Source organism: Eriocheir sinensis, chromosome 22 (genome assembly GCF_024679095.1).
Source record: "Eriocheir sinensis breed Jianghai 21 chromosome 22, ASM2467909v1, whole genome shotgun sequence".
Taxonomy (NCBI): Eukaryota; Metazoa; Arthropoda; class Malacostraca; order Decapoda; family Varunidae; genus Eriocheir; species Eriocheir sinensis.
The window spans coordinates 9,543,061-9,559,694 of record NC_066530.1 but is presented as its reverse complement, the minus strand read 5'-3'; the positions used below and the strand labels follow the sequence as shown (position 1 = coordinate 9,559,694).

Sequence of the window (16,634 nt, the reverse complement as noted above, 5' to 3'; positions counted from 1 at the left end):
CATAAAAGCTATACTATTTTAAATATCTCCCTACTTCATATTTTTTTTCTCTATGTGATTCTTATAATGTGCCTTGTCAATGGCTATGAGTAGATATCCTCCACTCCATTCTTATTTACTAGCTTACGTGTGTGTGTGTGTGTGTGTGTGTGAGAGAGAGAAACTGAGAGCGACTGCCAGCTAGCTGTTACTACACGGAGGTTGGAAGAGCGACTGACCCCATCGGCCCCGCTGAACCTACCCTCGAACATCCTGGTGACGTCAGTGCGCCAGCATTTGCGAAAATACGTCGGAAGTGAGGAGACCTGGTACTGTAGATCTTGTGTTTCCTTGAGGGTGGTACGGGGTCGTCAGAGCGGCCGTGATTTTATATCTGCCACACAGGTCTCGAAAACTTTGCGCGGTAAACTCTTTCCCATTATCCGTTAACACTGTTTTTGGCGTTCCGAAATCCATGATATAGTTTTTAAATCCTTCACACACGCCATCCGTATGTTTGGTCTTAAGTGGATAAAATTTTACATAACGGGAATAATGATCACAGATGGTTAATACACAGCGGTACTCTTGGGCTCCAGCAACCATGTCAGTCAGATCGAGGCTAACTCTCTCCAGTGGCTTTTCCACTGGGGGGAGCTCTTGCCATTGTTGCTGTAGTCCAGTAGTGCCTTTATACTGTTGACACGTTAGACAATTTCTCACATACATGATTACATCCACTTTCATGTTTTGCCAGTAGTATAGGCCCTGTACCTTGGCCAATGTCTTCTCGATCCCTAGGTGTCCCACCTGAGCATGGGTCTGTTCTAGGACTTGTTGTTTAAGAGCTGTTGGGACAACTAGGCAAAACTGTTCCCTTCCATCTTTTCTTGTAATGGCATAATATAAAACCCTTTCCCATACCACAAACTGATTTAAGGTGCTACGTGGAAAATTCCTCCTGGGCATATTTCCTCCCTCTAAATATTCAATCATCTGAACCCACCGGCCTTCTTCTAATTGCAAGGTTCTGATTTCCTCCTTAGTCTTTCCTAAGATGGTGTCTGCTGGTGGTGGAGGTATTAATAGCACCGGGCGAGAAAGTTGGTCAGCCACATTATTATATTTCCCCTTTATGTACTGAATTTTATAGCTATACTCTCTCATTTCTAAGATCCACCTGTTCATTCTGGGAGATTTTGTTTTCCTTTTGAAGATACTAACTAGGGGTTGATGGTCCGTTATGATAGTGAATTTGGTCCCCCATAAATAATGATGGAACTGCCGACAGGTGAGGATGACTGCGAGAGCCTCGCGATCCACAGTAGTGTATCTGATTTCTGTGGGCTTTAGCTTCTTTGAAAAATATCCTATGGCTCTATTGGTGCCGTCTGGTGCTATCTGACTCAGTACTCCTCCTACATGGGTATTGCTGGCGTCGGTGGTGACATAAAATGGTTTGGTTACATCAGCTCTCATCAGTATAGGAGCCTGCGTAAGTTTCTCCTTCATTTGCTCAAAGGCCTTTTGACACTTCTGTGTCCATAGGAAGGGTGTTTTTCTGGTTAAGTCTGTTAGAGGGGCGGTAATTTCTGCATAACTCGGTACATGTTTCCTGTAAAACCCGCACATGCCGAGGAATCTTCTCACCTCCCTGATGTTGCTTGGGTTTTTTTGGGCCACTATGGCCTCGATATTAGCGGGATCTGGTTGACATCCCTTTTTGGACAGGATGTGCCCCAAGAATTTTACTTGTCTTTGCCCAAATTTGCTTTTACTAATATTAACCTTAACCCCTTTTTCTCTGAGGGTGTTGAAGAGCTGACTTAACCGTTCCACCAAGGTCTGGAAATCTGGCCCAAAAATAACGATGTCATCTAAATAGTTCTTTACCCATCCTTGCTTGATTAGAGGAGTTAATACCTGGGCAATTTGTCTGGAGAAAATGGCTGGGCTACAGCTCAACCCGAAGGGGAGTCTTTTAAAGCGGTATAAGGACACTCCGTCACTGAAGGTGGTTAGATCTCTGCTGTGTTCCTCCAGCTCTACTTGAAAATATGCCTCCTTGAGATCTAGGGTAGCATAGTATTTGTTCCCTGACGCAATCTCTACTAGTTCTTCTAGACGGGGTAATGGGTAGATGTCCGTAGCTAAGTGTTTGTTTACTCCTCGATAATCCAAACACATCCTTTTGGAGCCGTCTGGTTTTGATACCAAGACGATAGGGCTCAACCAGGCTGCTGTAGGGGGCTCGATCACCCCTTTCTCTTCCATGTCCCCTACTAATTTCTCTATGATTGCTTTGGCCTTCTCAGGATATCTATACTTGGGTCCTCTAACCGGAATAGGGTTTTCTACTGCAATCTTTACTGGTGGAGCTCTTATTTTCCCGATCTCTGAGGGGTGTAAAATGAATAGTTCGTTATTTTCGTGAATAACATGAAAAAGGACCTTCTTTTCCTCCTCCGACAGATGGCTGAAATCTTGGAGGGCTAACATGGATTTCAGTTTGTCTTCTCGGCTTCCCTTTTCCCTGGGGTGGTCAGCATGGGGGAGCAAATCATTACCGATACTAATGTTCACATGAACCTTATTCTCCGCCACATCTGGGCCTTTACCCGGTGAGTTAAGCTCTTCTATGACTTGCACGGGTTCGTATGAGCCGAGGTAGGTACCTTTTCGGAAAATCTGGAGAGTTTTGTTTGGATTATATATGGGAACAAACACCTGCCTTTCCTCTGTCACTCTGCAGACAAAATCGTGCCTAGGGGTTTGATGGGGGGATACCAGCAAAATGGTTCCCGGAAGCTCCGATACCGTGAGAGGGTACAACTCAGTCCAGAAGGATGGAATCTCGATCGGGTTGTTTACTCTCAAGGTGGGCCTGAAGGGTTCGATCGTCCCCGGTACTATGCGAACGCGTTCTACCTTACCGTGTCGTTTGGCTACGTAGCGGATTGGGTGTAATGTACCACCCCATACCAGAGTACCTTGTTTATTATTCCATGTCATGGGGGCCTGTCCTAACACGTCACATCCTAATAGTATATCATTTCCGATGTAATTGTCGGGGACTACTGGTAACCACAACCTGGAGATGCCTTGTTCACCTATTCCTATTTCTAGGCACACCATTCCTAGGATTCTTAGTGGGGATCCTGTGACTCCTTGAAGGTTGGGAGGGGTTCTTCTCTCATTGATCTCTGTTCCCAGTCTCAAAGCTGTTGCATGACGAACTAGGGTATACCCACTACCAGTGTCTACTAAGGCTTGTACTACCCGACCATTGACCACTACCGAGATAGTAGGTGACGTGTGACTCTCCGTATGTCAATTTCTACGATATGTTCTCGCCGGGCAGTTTGGCGAGCCGCGCCTACAATTTTGCCTGAGGCAGTCAAAACAGGTCCCTGGAGGAGGGCACCTAGTGCAATCTCGATACGAATGACCGTTGATTATGCAATAGGGGCAATACACGGAGTTGACCTCCAACCTTTGCAGCTTATCCGCTAAGCCCTTAATGGTCTCTTTTAACTCTCCCATTTCGCTTTTTCCTGCGATAGGGGATTCTGTGGTGCCTACCTGTGGTTCTGGCAAGGTCTTAGGTCGGTCTTCGGGGACCGTGCAGACATAGGCCTTGGCTCTGTCTAGCAGAAACTGCCTTTCATATTCCATTCTATCTACAAACTTAATTAAGGGATACTCCTTGTCTAGGAACGTTTCGACCCGGTCTCTGGTGTCCTTGGTTAGTTCCCTCCAGAGTTTCTTTTTGATAAATTGGTCGCGATTTGGCAGGGTTTCTCTGGGGTAAGTACTTTCTAGCAGGGCGTATTTACAAATGAGGGCGTTAGTGAAGGCCTGTGGGCTTTCCGCCCAGTCATACTTCATTCCTTCCACTTCCATCCATCCCCTATCAAAGGCGATGTCCGCCGCGAACTCTCCCCTAAAGAATGTCTTCACTCCGGCCCATGTATTTGCCCTTCCCTTCTCCTGTACATTCCTTAACAACAAGGCGATCTCGGAATCGACTCTAGCCTTGGCAATGTTCACCCTTTCTTCATCATGAATGGAACAGCTTTCGATTTGATAAAAAAAAAGACTCAATGTTCCCGCGGCCTTGATTCCATCCAACTGACTAAGTTGTAACGTGGGGATGTCTCTCGGTTTGATACTCGTGTACCTTCTCGCAGGTGAGGCGAGCCTATGGGGTGGTTCCTGTACCCGTTGTTCCAACAGTTGCATGGCCCTGACCTGCTCTATGACTATGCCCCTCAGTTGTCTAAGTTCTTCCTGCGTACGTTCTAGTTGGGCCCTGGCATCCCCCTCGACTAACTCCTGTTTAGGGGCTTTGGCATCCTCCTCGAATGACTCCTGTTCAGGGGCTCCCTGCCACTCCTTACCACCGACAGCTCCTTCCATGTTTTCCAATGGGTCTGACATGATAACAATTACTACAACAGGGAAGAATTTTCCCGGGAGACAGCCGAGTTTTGGAGAGACCTGCGAATTATAGTTCGATCCCAGTCTACTCTTAGTCCACAGGGACGTTAGGTTAGGTCACAGACCTCGCCAGAAGACGGGTGTTCTCCTTGGTCTGATTTTACTTTCATTAATCGTTACTTTCTTCGCCTCCTAATTTACTATTGACAATTTGGATAATTCTCTCTTTAATCAGACCTTGGGCTTCCTGAGTAAAGTGTACCCCATCTGCGGCTAAATTAGACTGCCAGAATGTCGAGTTGAACCTTAGAAATGAATAATTGGAGAGGACTGTTTTTAGTCGCTTATTTAACCCGTTTTGAATGAGCCTATACTGGTTGTTATCGACCGGATACTCAGATGAGTAAAACCTGGGCTCGAGAAGCACTGGTATTATTTCAGCTTCACACTTTTCTTCCAGGGCATAGACTATATTAATTATTTCATCCGCCAGATCTTGGACAACTGTATCACCCTTAATGTCATTGCTACCCATCCACAGTTACACAACATCATATTTGTTTTTAACACATCCGTCAACCGACTGTCTTCGAAGAAAGAACACGCATGTCCTCCTGGAGCCCTAAATACATCCAATTCCCATGACACGTTTTCCCAGTGTGCCGGTAATTGACTATGGCCCACTAAGGCGACCCTTGGCATAATTCAGACAGATAATATAAGGTTAAATGCACATTAAAAAAAAAATCCTATATCCTAACCTTCCTCTCAGGTGCAGTCTAACACCTAACCACCATGAACTCTGTAAAGTTTACTGAAAAATGAGTTTCTAATAAATTAATTTTCCCCCAATGGTTCAATTCTCAAATAATTAAAGTGAAATCCCACCGCTGAAACACCAATATAACAGCCCCAGGTTCGACCCCTGGGCCATCACAGGTAAAAAAAAAAAAAAAAAAAAAAAAAAAAAGGGGGAGGAAGAGGAAAAATAGTGACGCTAAGATTCCTCAACCTCAGAGAGTGTACAGCTGAGTTCGATTCCCTGCTGTTCCCTCTCTGTAAGCTGCCACCAGGAGGTTGTAATATGGCACAACCCCCAAAGCCTGTAAGTGAGGAACGGCAGCTCTATGAACCAGGTGGGGCGGAACTAAACTATCTGTTTAGTCCCCAGACTCTCCCTGCCAAGGTCAGGCCTGGCAACACTTGACTTTAACAACTGTCCCACCTGGTAGATAGTGTCCGTCGCTCCCCAGCTTACTATGGGTTGTTCCTTGAGGTAGATGGTATCCTCAGTCCCAAGTTTGGTAGTGTGGGGTCGTGGTTACCTTCGGAGGTCGTGGTGGGGGAGATTGCGAGACTGCACCGTAGGCTAGGAAGGCTGTATGCATTAATACAGGACATAGATAGAAGACAATTTATTGATTTGCTTCCCAAGTTCCCTTCCCCCTAACAATAATCCTCACTCCCGATGGGAGTGTAGCATGTTTTGGTTAATACACAAGTCACAATATCCACCAAAAAAAGAAAACCCTACCTAATATTTTGACTGAGGCTATGGACCTGCCTGGGCCCGTATTCTACATACCGTCATAACTTCTTCTGACGGTCATAGCGGAACAAAATGGCGCATTTCAGACATAACTCCGTCAGAAACTCTTATGGTCGACCATAAACTCTTATGGACGACCATAAAATTGCGCGGGACGCAGAGGTCGGGTTCACCCTGCCATAACTCTGCTTATGACCGTCACAAGCGCGTCAACATGGCAGCCCCACGTCAACATGCTCTCCAGCCTTTTCGAAGAATAGACGTACTGAACGAGCTCAGCGATGCTGAGCTTATCAGGAGATACAGAATTGACAAGGAAGGTAATTTGTACGTCACTAATCTTGTGAGGGAAGCCTTGTCAAGTGACACCAAGAGGAGAAACCCACTCACCCCGGAGATGAAGGTGATCATCACACTGCGGTATCTTGCCACGGGGAAAATGCAAATGTGCAGCAGCGACGACTTCGGCTCATCACAGCCCAGCATCAGCAGAGCCATCACCCAGACCATTGACGCCCTTGCAAACGTCAATATTCTCAAGCAGTTCATCAGCTTCCCCACCACCCAAGACGTTACTGAGGCGAACAAGGCAGACTTCCTCAACATTGCAAATTTTCCCGGGGTTATTGGTGTCGTTGATGGGACACACATAAGGATTGTGGCACCAAAGGAGGAGGAAGACATGTTTGTCAACCGCAAGGGCTATCACAGTATTAATGTGCAGGTCATATTCGATGCCAACTATCGAATACTGGATATCCTAGCGAATTGGCCTGGCTCAGTGCATGATGCACGTATTTTGAATGGCTGTGGAGTGGCAGAATTGTTCCAGAGAGGGCATGTGCCACCAGGTAGTCACTTGTTGGGAGACAGTGGCTATCCCAGCAAGCCATGGCTCCTGGACACCTTACCTGCGACCTCTGCCTGGACCTCAGTCACGCTATAATAGGTGAGTAGATAGTCTTTAATTTTCTTTGGGGTATCAGTATAGTTTCTTACAATAAACATGTTGAACGTGAGATCCGCTAAAAATTTTGTAGAGTTGACATGCCACCCACTACCAGGTGCAATTAGCAAACTGAGCCAATCACAACATTTACCCATTATATACAGAGTTCGGATAATAGGTTAGGCTAAGTTTAGACTGATCGAAAAAAACTAATTATTTGGGTTAATTTTAGAATAATAAAAAAAAATGAAAATAGCAAATTATTTGGGTTAAGTTTGGAAAAAAAAATGAAAATAGCAAATAAATCAGGAAAAAAATTCAACCTAACCTAGATTAACTGGCAACAAAAAATACACATATTATATCACCTTAAATAATAATTATTGACGTTAATAATAAGTACATCAGATTTAAAGAAAATAATACACCTTTTCACCTTCAAATTTAAAGAAAAAGATCTTAAAAAAAAAAAAAATGGCTGAAATTTAAAGTTGATTTTCTTAGTGAAAAAGTTGACCTTCAAATTTAAAAAGTTGACTTTTAAATTAAAATACTTAACTTTCAAATTACAAAAGTTGACAAATAAAAAAAAAAAAAAAAAAAAAAAAAATCAATTTAAAAAATGTAATTAACCCTGTAGCAGCGACGGGACAAATTTGTGGTTTTACTGTGTAGCAGCGATGGGCCAAATTTGTGCCATGATATAAACCCCTCAAAATAGATGATACATTATCTGATCACAAATGCTTTGATATGTATTATGAAATGGTTTGTGTGAGGGGTGATTTTTTCTCATTTTTCTCGCTTGGAGGGACCATTAACCCGTGGACTTTGGCTATGGGAAAGCCGAGAAGTGGCCGAGAAATGACAAAATTACTCTGCATTTTGAGACTAAGAAAAGAGCATGGAATGTACATCAGAGTACTCCTCTCATAACCATAAAGCCATTAAAAATATTTACTATTACTCAAACTCCATTCTTTTTGGGTGGTGTTTGTTACAAAATAAGGTCTCGTGAAGTGTGGCATCTAGCCAAGAGTCGCTTGTTGTGTACTATAGAGAATTTGACAAGTGATTACTGTATGGATAGCTAATTCAGTCTGCCATGACTTTACATCACCACCTATGACAAAAAAGCCTACCTCAAGATCACTCACCCACCACATTGACCTAGGCCATTCATGGTTGGTTGCGCTATTCCACCACCGCCTACAATTAGCTCAAATTAGGCGTTTTATGGCGAGCCCTTTTTAGGGTCCACCGTACCACAGCCACGACTCGTCAAAGCCCTAAAAAGGGTCTGTCGACGTTCTCAGGTTAAGAAACATGATCCCCGCTGCTATCAGGTTAAACTGAAAAAAATTTGTCAAGAACAGTCAAATTTAGTCAAGCTAGGTATAGCAAGTAGTGAATTTATCCATAGTTAATGGAACATAAGTACTTAACATTGACTGCCATTATCATTTGTATTTTCTTTTAGGGCCCACAAACGGACACGGAGTGTTGTGGAACGGGGAATAGGACAGCTCAAGCGCCGCTTTCATGTCCTACACAGCGAGGTCCGAGTAACTCCCCTGGTGAAGGTGTGCAAGCTGATTCATGTATGCGGCATGCTCCACAACATCTGCAAGGACAAGAATATTCCCATTCCTCTCGATGCAGCTCAACCTAACGCTGAAGAAGCAGATCTTGCCGTGGCACAACCTGAAGGTGTGCAAGTTGTGCCGCCACTTCCAGCTGGTCAGCGGAATGAAGGTCGCCTGTATCGAGATGAATTCTGCAACTTGCATTTTCAGTAAGTTGGATATTTTATACATATATGTTTTTGGAATTGAATCTGGGAAACACTAATTTCTTAAGAATCTGCATTATTCCGTATCATTATTATTATGAAACTACCTACTAATTAATTTGTTTTTCATTCTAGCAATGAAGACTGAAACCTGTTCCTCAGCACGACTGGCCAAGTACATGCCAAGGTACTGTTCCACTTGCATTAATAAAGTAATCAATCTGTCAATCATTTATAACCCATATTCCTTTTGTAAACATTTGCAAATTAACATTCCCCTCTTTGTTGTCAATACTCTACAAACACTCATAGTACTCCTTCAATCTTCTTATACCTTCCACACTTACGATTACATTCCTATTCACACCCTTTACATTCATAGTTCATACACACCTTTTCATTCTTTTCTCATGCTCCCTTCACTTCCTTCAAGAACATCTCCCTATTATTCTGAAAGTCATTTCTCACCTTCCTTCCTAGCTCTTCACACATTGCCTTTTTATTTTCTATTAGTGTTTTTTTTGCATCTTTTTTACACATTCATTTTAATCTCTTTTTCCTGTGCATTTGTACACTGTATCATTCCCGCATAAGCATAATTAAACTAGTACAACTAAGGTTTCACAATCATAAAACTATGTGCATCCTTTTCTACTTTTATTAGGTACATTATTTGTTTTTCCTTTCCTTTTCAATTTGCAACTCGAGCAAAATTTGTTTAAGCCGCATGGCTTCTGCTTTTTCTTCGGCAGCTGCCTCCTGTGCCCTTACAGCTGCCTCCTGCGCCCTCGCAGCTGCCTCCTGCGCCCTTGCAGCTCCTGCGAAGGCCCGAGCACAAGCAGCCACCTCCTCTGCGGCTGCCTTCATGGCCCGTGCAGCCTCCTCCCCAGCCTGTGCAGCTGCTGCTGTAGCTCTTGAAGCTGCAGCCTCCTCCTCAGCAGCTGCCACCTTTGCTTGAGCAGCTGCTGCATCCCCCCCAGCTGGCACCTTCCCCCGGGCACCCCCCTCCTCAGTCTGTGGCTGCAGGGTGGGCTCAGGCACAATTATTACTGTTGGTGCCTCAGCACCTCCCTGACCTACGAAGAGCTGGCTTGCTGGCTCTGCTGCGTCTTCACTGCAAGTAATGTAAAAGTCATGGAATGGGTGTACAAATGAGCAGTTATTAACTAATGCAGATCTGCCATAGGGTATCTTTTTCCTTTCATATACTAGGGAGTAAATATGGCATAGTGTTATAGAAATGGAAGGCATACTTCATACTAAATTAACGACAATCAATAAGGTCTAGAAGAGTTGCATATCTTTGAGGGGATTGATATTAAGAGGAGGATTCAATGAGTTCTCGGCCTAACAAAGGAGTGGAGACAGGAGCCCACGAATGCTGTAACATGTTGGTCTAGGTTCCAACAAGTAATGCATGGGCTGGCATCCTTTCAGCATTTTCTATTGAGTTACACGGTGACTTTTCACAAGTGATTCACCCACCATTCTTCAGGGACGGAATTTCATAATTGAAGACGAAATTGGAGAAGTGCATCACAGTCAAAGGCGGTTATGTTAAAACATAAAAAAAGTAAGTGGAGTGAACCTTTGCTCTATTTTTCCTCATTCTGAGGTAGGCCAAGAACTCATTGAATACACCTTAATTGAAAAGTATTATGAACCAAGGTAGGATTGCATCAATTTACAGAAGTTGCTGTAGCTTTGACATTACCTGCAGGTATAGTTAACTTGAACTAAAGCCTTTAATTAAACAATCTATTCCAACAGTAAAGATATATCTCTCGTATGTTCTTTCCAAGTGATGAGTTATGTTTCTAATGTTTTGTAACATACTGGTTGAAGCAAATGACAGGCTTTTATTACTTTTGCTAAGCAGAACTGAACATATTTAAAAATGAGAAGAAAATAACTAAAGAGTGTACTTCACAAATTAAACAAATAGATACATACATGTCGACAGTCCTTTGATGTCCAAGGTCATCAATCTCCTCAAATCCCGTGATGACCTTGCTGTCTTGGCCCAAAACGTCCCCGACAAGTTCATCAATGGGGTCAAGGGGAGGGGGTGGAGGGCCGCCACCTGGAAAAAAATAACATTTCATGTATTTTTTGCTTTTTTCCCCTACTACTAAAGCACCACATTAGTGTCTTCTCAGAATGTAATGCTTAAGTGGATTATGACAGGTACTTTACTGAGATCTGATAAAACTTGTTTTTGTCTCCTGACTGTAACTTGACCTCTCTCAACGAGAGTGTATCAAGACACCTCTTCACCCGGAATTGACCTCTCTTTTGGCTAATCTATAGTATCTTCTGTTGTGAGAGCGGCAATTAGTGGGCTTTTTTTCAACACTTTTTGTTGCCCTTGAGCCGACTCTTTTGTTGTAAAACAAAATTATATATAAAAAAAAAATAACTGCTGCACTCCCACCACTATTCAAGGTTGTGTGTGTTAGAAAGGAGCATTTCTTCCTCTTTCATACTTTATCTTACAGGCATCTCTGATGAAAGAAAGTATGAGTAATAAGGGTAGGAATGGACTCTACATAATATTCATTACAAACTTAAACTGATTTACCCATATATATAAACTCAACTGGCAGATTTATGACAAATAGCATCCTCTTTCTTTCAATACAAAACTATTTCAATGTGATTGATTTCCATCAAACTGTTGGCTGTTAATGGCAACAGGTATGGGTATTGCAACATACTTCTGTACATATCCATGTTTGTATATATTATATAATATATATATATATATATATATATATGATATTCAAAGTGCTCAGAATGAGATAAAAAATGTGTAATGGGTGTTTATCAGTTAAAGCTAATATATGAAAACTTACTTACCAGTTCCAATCCGATGATCTCGAAAGTTCTTCAGCTTCATCCTTGACTTAGAAGTGATGGTGAACTATCGCTTCTTTACCTCAACGGCCGTCCTCTCATGGTGGAACTGTGCATTCAGGTCGGCCGTAATCTTCGTCCATACATCGTGTTTCTTTTGGTTGGAAACACCAACCGTCTTAAAGTTCCTCTTCAATACATGGACTTCGTCCCTGTATAACATTGCCAGCTGGAGAGACTCGTCGTCTCCCCAGTTAGCCTTCCTTTGACGTTTAGGTTCCGAACAGCTGAGAGGGCGGTACATTTGTTTACACACTTTTCAACGGGAATACGTTTCAGCGCATTTTCTCATTACGAATTTCTATTTTACTATTTCTAACTTCCCCAAAAGTCGTAATATGAGGTCAAAATAATTTAAATCAAAGAAAATGATGTCAATAATATATTATATTCCATAAATTTAAAGTTAACAAATTGTGAGCCGTGCGTTCTAGCGGCTCACGGTGTTGTTGATTTACTGCGCTATGGCCGACGACAAGAAGAAGAAGAAGAAGACTTCTGACGGTGATTCTACTGACGGTCATAAATTCTGTTAGCTATGACGGTTAGTTATGGTCGACCATAAGCACTATGTAGAATACGGGCCTGGTGTCCTTCAACTAGGGATGGGCAAGTACCGTTAATTTGAGTACCGGTAGTACCGGTACCGAAAACTAAAGTACCGTTAGTACCGGTACCGGTACCGGTACCCAAAGGAGTTTTTTTTTCTTAATGACTTCTGATGAAATTCCCAAAAAAATTTCCTGTAAAGAAAACTCTCTCTCTCTTCCTTCAACTTAATATCAACTAGAGTAGAAATGCAACGTTTAGGAGCCTTCTGATTAATGTAAAATCACTTAGGTTTAAGGACAGACCACCTAGTCTGTACCATGGGGTCTGTGTGGTCTAATTTTCTATGTAAATCTATGTAAATCTCTCTCTCTCTCTCTCTCTCTCTCTCTCTCTCTCTCTCTCTCTCTCTCTCTCTCTCTCTCTCTGAATAAAGTGAATATTTATTTTTTCGAAAAAAAAATAGCATGTATAGTTATTATGGATGTACTCGATCATAGTCTAATAACAATAAAAATATTTATTAGCAACCTAAAAAAGAAAAAGAATCGGACATGAAGAATTATCCAGTAACTCCAATAAATAAATAAAATAATAAAATAATGGAAACGGGAGCTGTGATGGAAACGGAAAGCAGGACAGAATGGTGGGAGCTTGGGGAGACGGTCAGAGGGGCAGTGACTCAGCGTCTACACACAAGGCCCATACCGCGTGATACCACATGGAGGCGGGCGGGCGAGCGCCGAGCGTCCCTGGTACCGATAACTGGTATCGGTACTGGTACCGCGAAGCATCATGATCACTTGGGTTCCGGGAAGCTTAATGATCACTCGCCGGTACCTGGTATCGATAACTGGTATCGGTACTGGTACCGCGCGAAGCATCATGATCACTTGGGTTCCGGGAAGCTTAATGATCACTCGGCACTGCACATTGCCGCTAGTACCGGTACCGTTAGGATCTTAGTGACGCTCGGTGCTCGCCCGCCTCCATGTGGTATGAGCCCTGTGTGTAGACGCTGAGTCACTGCCCCGCTGACCGTCTCCCCAAGTTCCCACCATTTTGTCCTGCTTTCCGTTTCCATCACAGCTCCCGTTTCCATTATTTTATTTATTGGAGTTACTGGATAATTTTTCATGTCCGATTCTTTTTCTTTTTTAGGTTGCTAATAAATATTGTTATTGTTTAGAGACTCTGATCGAGCACACTAGACACATATCACCGAGATATCCACTCACTAAGTGGTGATCTCTCTCTCTCTCTCTCTCTCTCTCTCTCTCTCTCTCTCTCTCTCTCTCTCTCTCTCTCTCTCTCTCTCTCTCTCTCTCTCTCTCTCTCTCTCTCTCTCCTGCTACACCTCCAATATTTAATCATCTTATATAATTCATCATGCAATTCTTTATAGCCAGAAACTCTCGCCAAGGGATTCAACCTTTTTTCGTTCGTGCTTTATTGGTTAAATATCTCTCTCTCTCTCTCTCTCTCTCTCTCTCTCTCTCTCTCTCTCTCTCTCTCTCTCTCTCTCTCCTAACCACCTCCAATATTTAATCATCTTATATAATCCATCGTGCAATTCTTTATAGTCAAAACTCTCGCCAAGGATTCAAACTCTTTTTCGTTAATGCTTTATTGTATAAATCTGATCTCTCTCTCTCTCTCTCTCTCTCTCTCTCTCTCTCTCTCTCTCTCTCTCTCTCTCTCTAAAAGTTAACGAGTCATACGAATTTAACAGTGGCAAGTAAAAAGAAAACGAAGTCTTGGGTTAAAAGTTAGTGAGTCCCACGAGTCTTTAGAAAACGCTAATATATATTGTTATTGTTATTAGACTATGATCGAGTACCCACTACCCATATCACCGAGATATCCACTTACTAAGTGGTGATCTCTCTCTCTCTGAATGAAGTGAATATTTATTTTTTCGATAAAAAAATAGCATGTATAGTTATTATGGATGTACTCGATCATAGTCTAATAACAATAACAATATTTATGAGCAACCTAAAAACAAAATCGGACATGAAGAATTATCAATAAATCCAATAAATAAATCCGAGCAACTGGTACCGGTACCGAGCAATCTGGTACCGGTACCGTACCGTTTAGCTGGTACTGTTAGTACCGGTACTGGTACCGGTACCTGCCCACCCCTACCTTCAACGCCTCAAAAACACAGTTTCTCCACCTATCCACTCGACACAATCTTCCAAACAACTATCCCCTATTCTTTGACAACACCCAGCTATCACCTTCCTCAACACTAAACATCCTCGGTCTATCCTTAACTCAAAATCTCAACTGGGAACTTCATATCTCATCTCTTACTAAATCAGCTTCCTCGCGGCTGGGCGTTCTGTACCGTCTCCGCCAGTTCTTCTCCCCTGCACAGTTGCTGTCCATATACAGGGGCCTTGTCTGCCCTCGTATGGAGTATGCATCTCATGTGTGGGGGGGCTCCACTCACACAGCTCTTCTGGACAGAGTGGAGGCTAAGGCTCTTCGTCTCATCAGCTCTCCTCCTCATACTGATAGTCTTCTACCTCTTAAATTCCGCCGCAATGTTGCCTCTCTTTCTGTCTTCTATCGATATTTCCACACTGACTGCTCTTCTGAACTTGCTAACTGCATGCCTCCCCCCCTCCCGCGGCCCCGCTGCACTCGACTTTCTACTCATGCTCATCCCTATACTGTCCAAACCCCTTATGCAAGAGTTAACCAGCATCTTCACTCTTTCATCCCTCACGCTGGTAAACTCTGGAACAATCTTCCTTCATCTGTATTTCCTCCTGCCTACGACTTGAACTCTTTCAAGAGGAGGGTATCAGGACACCTCTCCTCCCGTATTTGATCTTACTTTCGGCCACCTCTTTTGTTTCTTTTTTATGAGCAGCGAGTAGCGGGCTTTTTTTTATTATTGTTTTCTTTTTTTATGTGCCCTTGAGCTGCCTCCTTTGTTGTAAAAAAAAAAAAGAAAAAAAAAAATATGCCAACACCTACCAGGCAAAGATCTTGGCTCAGTAGGCTTAGCTTGACTTTACTGAAGGGAACTTATTTGAAACTGAGAGAGTGTGATCATGGCACTGAAGGAGTGGGATTATGTGTTATGTGGATTCTGCAAGTAAGACTCTCTCCACAGCCTGCTGTGTGCCGCCACACTCCACTCACCCGCTGGGGCCTGGATCACCGTGGGTGCCGCGCCCACCCGCAGGATGATATGGGCCTGGGCGGTGCCGGCCATGTTGACGGCCTGGCAGGTGTAGCGGCCGCCGTCACTCTCCTGCACACCCAAGATCTTGAGGTGATCTTCCTCCATCTACAGCAAGGAAAGAATTATCAAAACATTACTCAATTAGCAAGGTTTCTGTTGCTGCCATTTTTCATAAACAATGTTTGTTTTGAGAGAATATTTCAAATTTCATTGTTCTTTTCAACTTGTTGCTTTTACAATGAAAATTGCTAAACAACAGAAACTTCTTACACACCTGGATGAAGGACATCGGCGTGACCGGAGTGGAGCCGTCCCTGAACCAGCGCAGGGAAGGCGTGGGAATCCCGGTCACCAGGCACTGCAGCTTGGCCTGCCAAGAAAAAATCCCCAAACTAGAATCCCTGGCTCGGAAAGATTCCCCCCTTTTTTTTAACAGCTCAAGGGCAACAACAACAACAACAAAAGAGAGAGAAAAAAAAAGCCCACTAGTCTCTCTCTCTCTCTCTCTCTCTCTGGGGAAGGTAAACTGTGGTAACCCAGATGTTGCACTGGTTCTGTCCCAAGGTATTACAGGTTCAAAAGCCAATGTAACAGAGATGAGCAATGAGGCCATGCACAGCTATAGCATCTACCCCAACCTTACCTTGATAGTATCCTGAGGGCCCATAGAAATAGTCTCCCTTTACCCTAAGCAATGGCCACACTGAGGGATGATAGCACATGCATAACTAAAGAGGTATGGCCCTGGAATGTCCGATGTTCAAAGGGAACTTAGGAACGCCAAGCAGCGCCGACTCACTGTCTCTCCGCCAGCCACCAGCAGCTCCTCCTCAGCCACCCTCACTGCTGGAGCCTCAGTGTACGTCAGCGTCGCTGTTGCCGATACTGAAAAAAATGCATCTCGTTTTAATACATCCTCGATTTGTGAGTGAAAGAAATCTTGGAGATAGAGAATGCTTTATATAGGAATAGCTGGAGATCTTTTGTATGGCAGCTCAAGGATATCAAATGAAAATTAATTGCTATATATAAAGGTAAACAGGTACTAATAGATTGATATGTCCTTGAGTTAAGAGTAAAGGATTTCTGAGTGAAAGGAGTCCTGTAGATAGAGATTCCTTTACATAGAAATACCTGGAGATCTTTTGTACGGAAACTCAAAAATACCAAGTAGAAATTAATTGCTATATATAAAGGTACACAGGTAAAAATAGATTAACATGTCCTTGAGTTAAGAGTAAAGGATTTTTGAGTG

The 16,634-nt window shown here is 43.2% G+C and overlaps 1 protein-coding gene across 1 annotated transcript in view; it reads right to left on the bottom strand.

Moving 5' to 3' along the window:
- Positions 1–13,863: 13,863 nt before the first annotated feature.
- Positions 13,864–16,634, bottom strand: part of LOC127002008 (hemicentin-1-like) — a 40,611-nt gene continuing 37,840 nt past the window's right edge. The window contains exons 4-6 of the mRNA XM_050867329.1: positions 16,179–16,264; positions 15,654–15,749; positions 13,864–15,484 (exon numbers count right to left, since the gene is read on the bottom strand). Of these exons, the coding sequence (XP_050723286.1) occupies positions 15,266–15,484; positions 15,654–15,749; positions 16,179–16,264 (401 nt within the window). The 3' untranslated portion in view covers positions 13,864–15,265. The remainder of the gene's footprint in view (positions 15,485–15,653; positions 15,750–16,178; positions 16,265–16,634) is intronic.